This window comes from Bos indicus, chromosome 15, assembly GCF_029378745.1.
Source record: "Bos indicus isolate NIAB-ARS_2022 breed Sahiwal x Tharparkar chromosome 15, NIAB-ARS_B.indTharparkar_mat_pri_1.0, whole genome shotgun sequence".
NCBI lineage: Eukaryota > Metazoa > Chordata > Mammalia > Artiodactyla > Bovidae > Bos > Bos indicus.
The window spans coordinates 21,905,045-21,921,299 of NC_091774.1; the positions used below are offsets into that span (position 1 = coordinate 21,905,045).

The 16,255-nt window shown below is 40.2% G+C and overlaps 1 protein-coding gene across 1 annotated transcript in view; it reads left to right on the plus strand.

Annotated features, from left to right (window-relative positions):
• POU2AF2 (POU class 2 homeobox associating factor 2) overlaps positions 1 to 16,255 on the plus strand; it is a 176,200-nt gene that overhangs the window by 134,253 nt on the left and 25,692 nt on the right. The window contains exon 3 of the mRNA XM_070767640.1: positions 13,480 to 13,589. Coding sequence (XP_070623741.1) covers positions 13,480 to 13,589 — 110 coding nt within the window. The remainder of the gene's footprint in view (positions 1 to 13,479; positions 13,590 to 16,255) is intronic.

Below are 16,255 nucleotides of genomic sequence, written 5' to 3' on the forward strand. Positions count from 1 at the left end.
CCTTGACTAGACGGACCTTTGTTGGCAAAGTAGTGTCTCTGCTTTTTAATATGCTATCTAGGTTGGTCATAACTTTCCTTCCAAGGAGTAAGCGTCTTTTAATTTCATGGCTGCACTCACCATCTGCAGTGATTTTGGAGCCCCAAAAAATAAAGTCTGACACTGTTTCCACTGTTTCCCCATCTATTTCCCATGAAGTGATGGGACCGGATGCCATGATCTTCGTTTTCTGAATGTTGAGCTTTAAGCCAACTTTTTCGCTCTCCTCTTTCACTTTCATCAAGAGGCTTTTGAGTTCCTCTTCACTTTCTGCCATAAGGGTGGTGTCGTCTGCATATCTGAGGTTATTGATATTTCTTCCGACAATCTTGATTCCAGCTTGTGTTTCTTCCAGCCCAGTGTTTCTCATGATGTACTCTGCATAGAAGTTAAATAAGCTGGGTGACTATATACAGCCTTAACATACTCCTTTTCCTATTTGGAACCAGTCTTTTGTTCCATGTCCAGTTCTAACTGTTGCTTCCTGACCTGCATATAGGTTTCTCAAGAGGCAAGTCAGGTGGTCTGGTATTCCCATCTCTTTCAGAATTTTCCACAGTTTATTGTGATCCACACAGTCAAAGGCTTTGGCATAGTCAATAAGGCAGAAGTAGATGTTTTTCTGGAACTCTCTTGCTTTTTTGATGATCCAGCAGATGTTGGCAATTTGATCTCTGGTTCCTCTGCCTTTTCTAAAACTAGCTTGAACATCTGGAAGTTCACGGTTCACGTATTGCTGAAGCTTGGCTTGGAGAATTTTGAGTATTACTTTACTAGCGTGTGAGATGAGAGCAATTATGCGGTAGTTTGAGCATTCTTTGGCATTGCCTATCTTTGGGATTGGAATGAAACTGACCTTTTCCAGTCCTGTGGCCACTGCTGAGTTTTCCAAATTTGCTAGCATATTGAGTGCAGCACTTTCACAGCATCATCTTTCAGGATTTGAAATAGCTCAACTGGAATTCCCTCACCACCACTAGCTTTGTTCATAGTGATGCTTTCTAAGGCCCACTTGTCTTCACAGTCCAGGATGTCTGGCTCTAGGTGAGTGATCACACCATTGTGATTATCCTGGTCATGAAGATCTTTTCTGTACAGTTCTTCTGTGTATTCTTGCCACCTCTTCTTAATATCTTCTGCTTCTGTTAGGTCCATACAATTTCTGTCCTTTATTGTGCCCATCTTTGCATGAAATGTTCCCTTGGTATCTCTAATTTTCTTGAAGCAATCTCTAGTCTTTCCCATTCTGTTGTTTTCCTCTATTTCTTTGCATTGATCACTGAAGAAGGCTTTCTTATCTCTCCTTGCTATTCTTTGGAACTCTGCATTCAGATGCTTATATCTTTCCTTTTCTCCTTTGCTTTTTGCTTCTCTTCTTTTCACAGCTATTTGTAAGGCCTCCCCAGACAGCCATTTTGCTTTTTTGCATTTCTTTTCCATGGGGATGGTCTTGATCCCTGTCTCCTATACAATGTATAGTATTTAAAATATTTATTATTCATTTAAAATAGTTGTGATAAACCATAACATGTCAACATAAATAACTTTTAATTAAAATAGCTATGATTTCCAAACCGCAAACAAATTTATTGAAAAGGGTAAGCACTGCTTTACAATTTTACAAATGGCCTGACTGCCTGGCTTCACAAAAACAGCTGGACTCTATCTGCTTCTCCATTCAATATGCTATAGTATCACAGTTCATGTAGCTTCTAGAAAACTCCTCTGGGCAGTCATGAGAGAATGAGAGAATAAAGGGCAGCTAATTTTTTGTTTTTATTATGAAATCAATTTCAACTATGCTGATCTCCTGAACCAGTCTCCAGGACCTCGGAAGATGTCCAGAACACACTTTGACTAAAACACAACCACTGTTGTCTGGATTCCATCTGTCTGAAATGCACATGTGATGCAGAGCTGGAGAACCACTTGTTGTCACCTATTTGAAGGCATGAAGTGTTGGTCGCTTAGTCATGTCTGACTCTTTGCAATCCTATGGATCGTAGCCCTCCACGCTCCTCTGTCCACAGGGATTCTCCAGGCAAGAATACTGGAGTGGGTTGCCAAGGCCGCTTCCAGGGGATCTTCCTGACCCATGGATCAAATGCTGGTCTCCTGTATTGCAGGCAGATTCTTTACTGTCTGAGCTGCCAGGGAAGCCTGAAGTCTTGAAACACCAAGTGTTATACAAATCCAGAACAACCAGGAACTATCTTTGTCCAGGCCTGGGAGACCAAAATTAAGCTACAATAGTGGGTAAAAATAATGAAAATATCAGAAAGGACCTCAAATTTGGTTTCTTTAAATTTTGATCTAGAAGATTTTATGCTGACTGTGCATTAAAAAAAAAAAAAAAACTTTTTTAAACTCAAAAAAATTTGTTTCAAAATATAGCTCTCTGAGCCCTAGTTCAAATGATTCCGAATTAGAATTGGCTGTGTGGTTGGGCAAAAGTATTTTGTTGTTGTTGTTGTTTGTTTGTTTGTTTTGTTTTTGTTTTATTTTTAAACTTTACAATATTGTATTGGTTTTGCCATATATCAACATGAATCCGCCACAGGTATACATGTGGTGAAAGTATTTGTAAAAAGCTCCACTAGTGATTCTGTATTACTGCCAGGTTTTAGAAACCTCTAATATAGATATTTATGCTTTATATATAATAAAAAGGCTATCCCATTGTATTAAAGTGACATTCATTTTTCTTTTTATTCCTAAACAAAAACAACTTCCTTTCTGAATTCTATCTATATCTAAAAGATACCTAGCTTATAAACATCATGTATTCATAATTACAGAATTAACAGTATAATAACTATATTCCCTACTGGGAAATAGGTTTTTTTCATGTACAGTATTTTTCAAAACCGAACTCTATGTAAAAAGGATAAAAAATTCCACAGCTATTCATAAAACAAATAATAGATTCCTTGTTTCCATAATAAATGTTTAAGAGAGTTTGTTCCTAATGGAAACTCATTGTTACTGAATAAAAATCTACTTGGGGAGGGAAAAAGTACCTTCATATATAATCTACACAGGGGATGCAAATTGTAGAGAAACAGACACCAAAGGATTTGCATTTAATCAAATCTAAAGCAAGTCATTTCAGAAGCATCATTACCATGTACAGAAGCCTTTCCCATCAGAATCAGGCTGACCTTTCCAGAAGACTGGCTCCCTTGTCAAGGAAAATCCACCATTCACCTGAAATCCTACGTTGCCATTAAGAAAGAAATTTACCAGAACCATCCAGAATGGAAAGTGGTGAGTCAATATCGATTATCTAAAACTTTTTTTAAAACTTGAGAATCCTAGTGTTTATTTTTGACATCACAAAGCTGTAACAGAAAGCAAAGGACAAGAAGAAATATCCCTAACTCTAGCTAGAGCATGAAAAGCTATCAAAACACAGACCAGAGATCAACAACTTAAAACTCTTGATAATATTTTCACAATTCTGTTCACATTTAATTACTAATTGTCGGATTTATTTTGCTGTATCAAGTACATGAGAGTATGTTTTCTGAAAGATCAATTATGCTGAACATTACTTTTATAAAATAAGAACCTGGATATTAAAGCATTCTTTTCCAGTATAGCCATATAGTATATCAGATGTAACAACTTCTAGCAAGTTTTCAACTGTAAGGAAAATGAAGGAGAAGAATCCACATTTATGGACAGCTTGAAATATCTTTTATTCATGCATCTTGCTTTTAAAATTAAGGATGAAGGGCTTTCCACGTACACATGGTAAGGAAGAGCTGTTATTACACGAATTCAAGCTGTATATAGATCTTTCCCAGATTGTTCACTCTGAGGATACAGATATTAGTGTCAACATAACAATATTAGTCTAATATTAGTGTCAAGCTTGTGTTTCAGACACAAACTTGAGATTTAAAAGTTAGCATTGTAAATGTTAATAAGTGATAATAGAAGAAATATTCTCTAAACACTTTGTAAAGTAGCTTGAAAGAAAAATTAATATTTTTTTAAATTCTACTGCTCCTCAAAGACTGATCCCAAAAGATTTTTTAAAAGCCTTAAGAGCATCTGTCTCCTGCAGTACAGAACTGGTTATAAATGGAAGTTTTAAGTTTTTGGATCCAGTTCTGAGGCTTAAAAAGTGCCAGGGGGTGACTACTGGGAGGGGCTCGTGGGTGCCTACGGTAAAGGGTAAACCAAACTTCTACAAAATCCTCACATGTTAACTAATTTAGCTCCACTTCCTTAAAAGTTTTCATCTTTATTTCAGAGTGAAATTTCATAAGCAGTATATATAAATTAACATACTGAACATTTCCCGATTAGTTGCTGAACTTGTTTTTCCTTGTGTTCTCCTGGAGGCTTCCCATAATAAACTAGTATAGTATCATTTCCCCAGACCAGGAGCAGAACCACAGACACTGAGCCTTGAGTGGGCATGGAGGTAGCACTGTATTCCTACATGGGGATCTGCCTCCTCTTGGGGAGAGGGCTCTTGTCCTGAGCAAGACAGGCTGAGGTTGGTGGGGACTGAGAGGGGTACCCACAGCCCCAGAACTGGCACCTGAGCCAGACTGTGGGCCCACTCACTGTATTGCCACTGGCCTGTCCAAGACCTCACTCTTGGCACTTCCCTGACAAGCAGAGAAATGGAACCACTGTGGATGCTGTTCACCAGTAATCCATCATTCAGGATGTTTATTCTGTTCTACTTGAGTGAGAGTGTACCTGCGTTTCATACCATCAGGAACTACAATTCAGAGAGACATCATCTCTTATCTTAACTTTACCATTGTCTAATGCTGTAACTCAAAATATGAATTGTCTTCTAAAGTTATGGAATGGTTTTTTGTTTCATCCTCATTTTGTTTCAAACTCTCTTTTTATTCCCTTACCTTATGTAACACACACCTGCTTAGAGACTCTAAAGAATTTAAAAGCAAGAAAATGTATTCCAGAGACTGTCATCAAAAGTAGTAAAATAAGGTGCTTCAAATGTCATAAATGTATTTTATATTTCATAACAAAAAACAATTGAGGAATATCCTACATTTTTAATAACAAGTTGCAGAATGTATGAGTTTGATTTGACAGAAAAAAAAACTTAAATTTTCAGAAACAATATTAAAGCAATAACATCATTAAATCTACTATGGACCAAGTTCTTCTTCAAAGTGAACAGGAATTAGGAAAAGGCGTGACTGAGACAATTTGCTAAGTATACATAGTCACAATAATAATGCAGAAATTTTTCCCCAAAATTCGAAAGGATGCATGGATTCTTATTAACAAATTTGCTTGTGCTTTCTCTCTGGAAACACGTCTTTGTTTTCTCAACAACTGATCTGAATGTATCTAGAATATTTGAATAAAAACTCTTCAGCATCTCCTGGTTTATACAGGTGTGCATTCTTTAAATAGACACAGTATACAAGGGGGAAATGATTTGGAAGTAGGAATATTGGCAATATTTTTAAACTCTAAATATCATTCCTCTTTTAAAAAGGATAGGGTAGGTTAAGGAACTTTCAGAATTCCCCAAAACAGGAAAAATAATCTAGGTAATAAGTTTAAAGAATTGTTAAAGTTTCCATGTTTTAATAAGATGTATTTTAATTAACCTTTTTTGTATCCCCTCAGAGCCTGGTTTATCCCCATTGTCCTTGTTTTCTTAACACCCATGCTCCAGATGAAACTGATCTGCCCCACATTCTAAAGATCTCCAGCCTTCTTTCTGTGCCCCCATTTTCCTCAGATTCTCTAAGGCATTTTATTTACTCCACAAATAGTTATTAAACACCTACCAAGTACTCTTGCCTGGAAAATCCCATGGATGGGGAAGCCTAGTAGGCTGCAGTCGATGGGGTTGCCAGGAGTTGGACACGACTGAGCAACTTCACTTTCACTTTTCACTTTCATGCATTGGAGAAGGAAATGGCAACCCACTCCAGTGTTCTTGCCTGGAGAATCCCAGGGACGGGTGAGCCTGGTGGGCTGTTGTCTATGGGGTCGCACAAAGTCAGACACGACTGAAGTGACTTAGCAGCAGCAGCAGCAGCAGGTGCCAGATACTTGACACCACTGATTATTCCTCTTTCTCTACACTTCCTCTTTCCATCATGCCCCTGTTGCTACCATGCCACAGCATCACATACCTACATATCTGCCCTGTCCCCCACCCGCATCTGCCTTGACCATCCCCATCCCCTCCCTTTCCCTGGGCATCAGAACTATCACCTTTTCCCAGGGCTTGGATTTCTACTCCTTTTGCTAAAAGTCTTCTTGAAGAACTTTATTTCCATAGTTCTAGTTAGCATAGTTTTAGAGAGGTTTCTTAGATATACAATTCTAACCCTGGTCAAAGTTCTCATCTATCCAAAGGATAATTTCACTTTATTAAGCCACCACAACCTCAGAGTCAGCATATTCAAAACGGAACTCTTTTTTCCATGTCAGAACCAATCTTCCCTGGCTTCTTGGGTTCTCTTCTTAATCATAGTAATATGTGTCTGTACATGTGTGTGTGTGTGTGTGTGTGTGTGTTCTTTTGAAAAAGACGTTTAAGATTCCTTAACCCTGCCCTTTCCTGTTCATTTCCAGAGTTTCTGGCTAGCCTGTCACTGTGTTATCATTTCGCATCCTCTCTGCATCTGCATCATAACCCATCCTGAGGTGTGCCCTTAGATTAATCTTCCCCCCAGAATTCCAATTCTTTCTAAATATGGTAAAGTCATAATACTCCCCTATTCAAAAGGATTAGTGATGTTCACCATCTACAACCTAAAGAATAGAATTTTACAGCCTGATTTTCAAGATATTCAATATTTCCATTATTCTCAACCAAAAATATATATATATACTTTCAACAGATATTTACTGGAGGGCTACTAATTGCCTTTCCATTACTCTGCCTGGAGAATTCCGTGAACTGTATAGTCCATGGGATTGCAAAGAGTTTGACACAAATGAGCAACTTTCACTTTACTAAGTGCCAAGTACTGTTCTAGGCAATGGCACTTAAAATGTTCCAATGAGTTAAAACAAGCAAAGATTCCCATCCTTGCGGAACTTACACTTTAGCAAGGAAAAGGAAGACAATTAACAATAAACTTAATAAATAAGGAAAGTACATAGGATATTTAAAAAGTGACAAGTGCCACATAGAAAAAGTAGAAGAGGGTAATTGCAACTTTAAATTAAATATGTTCTCCTTGAGAAAATGACATTTGAGCCAAATCTTGAGGGAGACAAGGGCATTTAGTCATGTGGGTGACGGAGGGAAGAATATTCCAGCTAGAGGGGACAGCCTCTAATGCAAAGGTCCTAAGGCAGAAGTGGTATGGTTGATGTGTTTCAGAAACTGTCTGGAGTACATATAGTATCACGAGCTGAGATCAGAGGTGTAGGGGCACAAGTTTATGTTGGGCTATCGTGAGGACCTTGGCTTTTACTCTGAGTAAAATGGAGAGCCATTGTGTGGTTTTAAGAAGAGAACTGAGGCAACTGGAATTTGTTTTAGAAAGAATTACTTTGGCTGCTGTGTTGAGATAGACTGGGGATGGAGGAAGAATACAAGCAAAGAGATGGGTTGGAAGGCTACTGCCGTATCTTTATGAGAGATGACAGTCACTTGTACCTGGATATTAGCAGCAGGTGGTGGCGGGGAGCCAGGGGAGGCACTTCCCTGTGGCTCAGACGGTAAAGAATCTGCCTGCAATGCAGGAGACCTGGGTTCAATCCCTGGATTAGAAGATCTCCTGGAGAAAGGAATGGCTAACCACACCAGTATTCTTGCCTGGAAAACTCCATGGACAGAGGAGCCTCATGGGCTCCATGGGGTTGCAAAGAGTCAGACACAACTGAGTGACTAACAAACAGATTACCAGTAGAGCTGGAGGAAAATCTGCAGATTCTGGTCTGTTTCATAGGTGGCACCATCAGAAACTCCTAAAGGATGGATTGTGGGCTATGAGAGAAAAGAGAGGAACCAAGAGTGATTCTATAGCTTCTGGGCAATCAGAAGAATGGAGTTGCCAATCAACTGAGATAGGAAGGGGTCTTCCCAGGTGGCACAGTGATGAAGAATCCACCTGCCAATGCAGAATATGCAAGAGATGCAGGTTTGATCCTGAGGTTGCAAAGAATCCCTGGAGTAGGAAATGGCAACCCACTCCAATATTCTTGCTTGGAAATTCCATGGACAGAGGAGCCTAACAGGCTACAGTCCATGGGGCTGCAAAGAGTCGGACACAACTGAGCCCAGCACCACCACCACCACCGAGACAGGAAGGTTTCAGATAAGCAAATATAGAGGGAAGAACAAAGTTCAGAGGTGGGTATCTGGAGTTTGAAATGTCTACTATACATCTGAGAAAAGATGGACATCAAGGTCTAAAGTCCAGGATAGGTCTGGGCTAAGGGTACCCATTTGAACTTCATCTACATATTGATGGCATTTAAATCCATTAATTCCAGTGACCTTAGTTTGTTCCCTTTATTTCCACATGCCTTTCTCTTTCCCGCCTGCCTCTGTCTTTGCTCATGCCAAGTCTAATATACAAGACCCTTCTCCCTCCTCCTAACCTATCCATGTCAGTCTGAATCGAGCTTAAGTCTCACCCCTTCCCACAAAGTTTTCATCAACAAACCAAAACACACTCTTCCCCCTCCCTTAATCCCTCACAAGTGAATGTCTATTTCTCTCACTAAAATGAGATGTCTTTGAGGACATCTGTTATAAGTTCTAAATTTATTTTGCATCCCCTGTGGCATATAGCCCCATATTTTGCACTAAAGTCAGTGCCAACCAGCACATAAGACTGATTTTTTTATGGCAAAACTTCAGACGTTTTGATCTGTTTGTTTGTCATCTCATGAATTTTATCCCTCTATTAGTCTCCATGTGGTTATTTGTTAAACTTATTTAGAGTAGGTATATTTCCTCTAGGCTTTTTGGCATACATATAAAACATAAATAAATAATTTAGATTGAACCCATCAATTAAAAAGCCCTTCCCAAAAAAAGTAAAAACAAGACAGTCTGCAAACACACAAAGGGTCAGCCTCGACCTCTTCAACATTCACCCCAAACTTCTCAGACCCAAGTCCACACCTCCATCAATCAGCCAGACATTCCCCCTTTTTGCTCAGCTAGGAATGCCTAGGTTAGAGCTGGCCCCCGCCTCCACAGAAAACTTATAAAACCCCTGCTGCTGCTGTTAAGTCGCTTCAGTCATGTCCGACTCTGTGAGATCCCACAGACAGCAGCCCACCAGGCTCCTCCATCCCTGGGATTCTCCAGGCAAGAACAATGGAGTGGATTGCCATTTCCTTCCCCAATGCAGGAAAGTGAAAAGTGAAAGTGAAGTCGTTCAGTCGTGCCCGACTCGTAGCGACCCCATGGACTGCAGCCCACCAGGCTCCTCCGTCCATGGGATTTTCCAGGCAAGAGTACTGGAGTGGGGTGCCATTGCCTTCTCCATAAAATCCCTACTCATTTGTATATCTTTGGTTCTCAGACTTCAGAGAACATCAGAATCACCCGAAGGGCTTGTTAAAACACAATTGCTGGGCCCGCCCCTACAGTTTCTGATTCAGTATATCTGAAGCAGGACCTGAGAACCTGCATTTTTAACACATTCTTAGCTAATGCTACTGTTCCTGACCCAAGGTTCACACTCTGAGGATCACTGGTGTGTACTCTCACTTGGACTTCTCTGTCTTGCTTTGACTCCTGTTTTGTTCTCAATTTTAGTGCTTGAATCACTCTCATATACCAGGCTGCTAGATGGGCACCAGAGGCATCTTAGTTACTGACCACATGCTCCAACCACCACCCCTCCCCTGCCCTTCTTTATTCCAGGCTCAAAGATTGAAAGCCAGTTTGTGCCCTTGACCCCAATTTCTTGCTTCCTCTTGAAGATCTCCTTCCATCATTTTTCCCCTTTCCTAAATTTTCAGTCCCTCTCTCTTCCTGTTCAAATTCTCAAATATCTCCTATCCAGGAACTCACTAAATGGATAAAAAAAACATACACAAACCTCTCCTTGACCCTGTAGTTCTCTCCACTGATCATCCAACTTCTTGTTTCCCTTTCTACTTCAAACTTCAAGAAGTAGTCTCCCTGTCTCCCCCTCTGCCTCTGACATTAGTACCTGGCTTCTGGCGGCCTCACCCTCCCAAAACTGATCTTACTAAGTCAACACCAACCACTGGAGTGAAAGCAATGATGTTTTGCAGTTCTTATCTTCCTGGACAATTCTTCTATATCTCATTCTTTTTCCTTCTTTCTCAAAATTCCTTCCCTCCAATTCTGTGATGTCTTATTCTCTTCTTGTTGTTGTTTTTCTGGTTCTTCTCTGACCATTTCTTTTTCACTAGGATCCCCTTCATCTCCTCTGACAACTCTTCAAATGTGGATATTCCCCAGGCTTCTATCTTTGATCATTTGGTCTACAGCTTCCCAAACAGTGTGTCAGGAATCATCATTGTAGGAGTTCCCAAAATAGTGATCCTCCTGAACACCTCTTCCACCTCCCTCCCCATCCCATCCCTCTGGTTGGCTGATTCATGTCATGAATGGTGCACGTGTGCTAAACTGCTTCAGTCATGTCTGACTGTGACCTGTAGCCCTCCAGGCTCCTCTGTCCATGGGATTCTCCAGGCAAGAATATTGGCATGGATTGCCATGCCCTCCTCCAGGGGATCTTCCCTACCTAGGGATTGTCTCCTGCATTGGCAGCTGAGTTCTTTACCACTAGGGCCACCTGGGAAGCCCATGCACAATGGTATGGTTCTAATTTGCAAACACTCCAAGAAAGTTTATTCTCTTTCTTGGTTTCATTACTACTGGCATTATGATGGCTCTGAAGCTTGTATACCCAGACCAATCCCATGGTGGAAGCCTGAGAATCACCCTTGAATGTTCCCTCCCCTTTCCCTCCTACATCTAAATAATAATTTCCAAAGCTGTCCTCTCCTTGCCCTCCTATCAACCCTTACTCAGACCCCACAATCTCTTGGCTGAATTATCCTGGAGTCCTGCTGACTGTTCTCCCTGTGGCTCTGTGATTCTTAAATCTGAATCCGCCCTTCATACAGCTGTTAGAAAAGTCTATCTCAAATGCAAATCTAACCACACTACCCCCATACTCAGAAGCCTCCAATGGCTCACTGCCGACAGGATGAAGCCCGAACTCCTTTACCCACGAGAAACTTTATGACTGAGGCCCATTCATTTCCTTTCCCCAACCTCATTTTCTCCCTCCTTCTGGTCTTGCCTCCAGGCCTTTGTCCTGCTGCCCTCCATACCTGGATTGTTCTTGCCCATTATCATCATACCCACCTCTACTATCGCCTTGCCTTCCCTAAATCCGTCCCCATACTCATGAAGAACTGACACGCTCTGTTTTTCTGAGTATTCTGTTTGTGCGTATTTCTGTACTTGTACTTAGCATATTTGCCTTATAATTGAGTATTTCCTGCCTCCCACAAGATAGCATGTTCTTTTGTATTCCCAGCTCTAACACAATGCCTGACACATAAAAAATACTCAATAAATTATTGATGAATAAATGTACCCTTAGAGTTTTCCCCCAAAATAAGGCCTCAGACACAATTCTAAGAGCAATACTTAGATTCCTTTGGAACAAACATAAAATCCTTAAGCTTTCAATTTGAGGCTGATTTGAAAGAGATACTCCAAGCCTCTTTAACTAATACAATTATGTAAAGTTTAAAAATTAAATAAAATTTAAAAAAAAAGATACATAAACAAAATCCTGTCAAAATAAGACCCAAAGGATCAGTTAAATAACTTTGTTTTGCCAAAATCAGATTGCATGTGAACTTTATTTGAATTGAATGATAAATTGTCTTAGAACCTAGTTTTTTTTTTTTTTTTTTTTTTTTGTCTCCCTCATTGTGTACAGACATTTTGTATTTACTTTGGTACTTTTTGTAACATTTTCATACGCATATCTTATAAAATTTTGCAGTCAGTTTTAGAGAGATTATTATACCCATTATACAGATGAAAAAAAAAACAGGGCTGAGAAATTGTAATTTTCCCAAGTCAGTGGCTCATACGAAGTCAGCAAGCACTGATCGCCAGGTCAGCAGCCTCTTTCACCCAACGGTCCACTCTATCTCTCATTTTGATTTGGGTTTCTTCTTTCTTTCCTTCTTTTTATTCTTTTTGTAATAAGATTTGACTCATAAGTCAATCCTAGACTAGAGAAGATTTTTTGGTTCTATGCCATACAGACTAATGCGGAATTCTGTGCCTGCTGAAAGTGCTGGTAAGCCAGCAACACCTCAACTAAAATGAATTGAAACCAACCAACCTACTATAGAACAAGGAGTTCAGAGTTAGAAAACATCTTGTAATTCCTGTAGTCCAACTGCTAATTCAGTGCTTAAACGCTTTCTATAACACTCCAGACGAAAGGTGCTTCTGTCCCTGCCTGACCACCCTCAGTGACAATGAAGTCACTGCTTACAGCAGGAGTGGCGCCAATTTCAGAACATCGGGGGGATATTTTTGTCTATTGTCTGTTATCTCTCTGTCATTTCATCGCAGTGAAAAGTGGAGATTTTTTGGTAATTCGAGCTACAATATGACCTAAATCTGGATCCTAGCTCAGTTTACTAGCAGCTATGAAGCCTTTCAAATAACTTAGCCCCAGACCTCAGTTTCTTCATCTGTGAAGTGAATCAAATGAAATAACACAAGTAGCCTTGTATTTAACTTCAGAAATTAAAAATACATTAAGTAGGGGACTTCCCTGGTTGTCCAGTGGCTAAAGCTCCACACTTCCTATGCAGGTGAGCCAAGGTTCGATCCCTGATCAGGGAAGTAGATCCCACAGGCTGCAACTAAGACTAGTTGCAACTAAATAAATAAATTAATTTAAAAAAATAAAAATACATTAAGGATTAGCACCGTGAAGAGATTAAAAATAACTTCCTTCTTTAGAACATTATCTTCTTAAAACAGTTCAATTGACCTGTTCACCCACATCAGGTAGGAAGATGATGCAGCAAGAATGTCACTCTATAATCTGAATTATGCAAATCCAACTTCTGCATCATATGCTAAGCATTATTTCAAGTTGCATCCAATCCCTGATCTTGTAATTAGAGCATAAATTATAATCTTTCAGGAGTAAATCTTGGCAAATTAAGAATACAAAAAAGAGGACACTTTGAGGAGCTGTTGTATAAAGGAAGGAGAAGTGTTTCTTTCACTTAAGCAAATCTTGGATCGGTTTCTATCAGAGACCAGGCAATAGGACTAAATAAATGACCTCTGTTTAAACCACTTCAAATTCAAGTCTACCATTCTAATAAGAAAATAACATCACAAAAATTAGCCCTTGAATACATCCCTAGAGAGGTTAACCTAATTATACCATCTACATTTGATTCTTACTATTCCATTTGCTTAAGTCCCAGGAGACTACAGCAAACGAGTGTATCAAGGAGTGAGAGTGAAGCACACAGTGAAAGACCTACTGGCAGAAAAACGATCCAGGCAGACAAGTAACTCAAGATTTAATGTAAGTCTCAGTCAAATACGTTCTAAAGTCTTTGGGAACTAAGTCCTCTATTACGGTTAGTTATCTCCCCTTCCTTTTATCTTCTTCACACCAGTCTCTCACCTCCTGAGTCTGATATTCTCCATAGCAAGTGTTAGCCAGGGTTTCCCTGGTGACTCACAAGGTAAAGAATCTCCCTGTAATGCAGGTGACCTGGGTTCGATCCCTGGATCAGGAAGATTCCCTGGAAAAGGGAATGACTACCCACTCCAGTATTCTTGTCTGGAGAATTCCATGGACAGAGGAGCCTGGTGGGCTACAGTCCACGGGGTCTCCATTGAACTGGCACACACTATATAATGACTATTATTAACATTATGGCACATCTGTCAGTCTATGAGCAAAGAATTCAAGAGCTCTATGAATCTATAGGTTGCCTACTTCAGCTCATGGACATGAAAGGATGATGTATCCTGACATTTCCATTTACTCCAGTCAGGAACTAGCAAAGGTTCATTTGGTAGAAATAACGCTGACCTTCACCCACAGCAGAGGAAGTCACTCATTCGTGTCCAACTCTGCGACTTCATGGACTGTAGCCTGCCAGGTTCCTCCGTCCATGGGATTTTACAGGCAAGAAGACTGGAGTGGGTTGCCATTTCCTTCTCCAGGGGATCTTCCTGACCCAGGGATTGAACCCAGCTCTCCCACACTGTAGGCAGACCTTCACCCCCATGTTATTCTAAATCTGATAGAGGCAACTTATGAACAAACAACTTCTCTGTAACATGCAAAATCAGATTTTAAAATCCTGGTAGGAATTGTCTTAAGTCTAAAATCTCTGTCTGTCACCCTTGTCTTCATAAATAGCTCTGCTCTATACCTACAATGTTTAAGTTAGTTACACCCAAATCTCCAACAATGATTCTTGAATGGAGATAGCAGTTGGGTATATAATCACTCACCTTATTGGGTGAAACATAACAACATGAATATCAGACATCCCCCAGGGCATTGCTAGGGTCAGGACATGGGAACAGATGACCAAGAGTAAAGGAGGGTCCACATATAGCACCAAGCACAGGAGCTGAGACACAGTGCAAACTGGTTCTTCCAGCGTGTTCTACTCCGAACATCAGCACCAGCTTCAACACTGCTGCAGAGTGAAACTTCTGGGACATGTTTCAAGTGAACTGACTCCAGATTCAATTTCCTGCCATCTAAGAACCCCTTTTATTTTGAGGTCTTCATTTCTTTGGAACCTCCTCTTATCTTCTAGTTCAACAAATGGAGCTTAGTTGATAAACAGAAATCTGAATAATTGGCTTCTCGTCTGCTCCTAGTACCATGTTTCTTCTAGAACTTCCTCAGGATCATCTGGGATGTGAGTTAAAAGCGTCCCTATGAATCAAGTCTTTTGAGAGACAGAGAGAATTCAGGGTCTACTCTGAGTGAACCACAGCTGCATGGATGCAATGTGGAGTGCTTGGCCACTGCTACCACTAAGGTTGTGAAACTTGCTAAAGTCCCAGGTGCACGGTCAGTTGGGAAGATAAGAGTAAAATGAGCACGATGCCATAGACAAGGAACTGATAGTGTGTCTACCCCGTGAGTCAGGGCATGATTCCCTCCTCGACATCGTCATGGATACACACACACAACGATAAGGCGCTGTACCAGACAGAATTATATAACAAGACAAAGAGGTTCCTATTCAAATGGTGGAGGTAAATATATTTTTATTTAAAAATTCCCTAACATGATTTTTTTAAGCTCTGTGACTGTGTTTTCTTCATTTTTTTTTGATGCGTTAGCTTTTTTAAAAGACATAATATAAACAATAATAAGTCATATTATATTGTAATTTTAAAATTCAGACTCCTTGTCCTTGTACCATGTCTATGAACATAGAGTTATTACAGGGCTGGGGCCAGGGAATGGTCATTTTTAACAAGCTCCTTGAGTGATTTCTTTGCACATCACAGTATAAGAACTTCACCACAGAACAAAGGGCAACTATCAAACCCCCTCCCCCCAGCCAAGTTTCTTATCTCTACCCAGATAAGAATTTTCTGAGCTATTGTCACTGACCCGGTGACACTGTGAATGTTATACAGAAGTGGGTATAGGCACCATGTAATACATGGTCTGTGCCATTAAACATCAAATAACCTGGTGGAAAGGAAAAATGCGTATATATTTAAACAACATAAAACCATATAACCAAGCACTACACTGAATGCTCAAGACAGAAGATCAGGCAGCATGGCCACGTGATATGAAGACTGGGACACTATTTACATAAGCACAGTTTAAAGTGCACTTCCTGTGTGTTATCTTATTTGACAGACACACTAGCACTGCGAGACTGATATTGACGTGGTTTTCCATTTTATAGCTGAAAACGTTGAGGACAAAAGAAGGGAAGGGATTATTTGCAGGTTACAGTTAGCAAGTGGCAAATCTTCTGATACTCAATTCCACACCATTTTTAAAGGGAAAAACCAATGTGGACTGGAGTAGAATCATTTCTGATTCATGAAGTTTTCATCCATTTGGACTGTCATCCCAAAATACCATAGATGAGATGGGGTAGCTTGTGTGCATATGTACTCAGTTGTGTCCAACTCTTTGGAACCCCATGGACTGTAGCACACCAGGCTCCTCTGCCCAGGAGATTTTCCAGA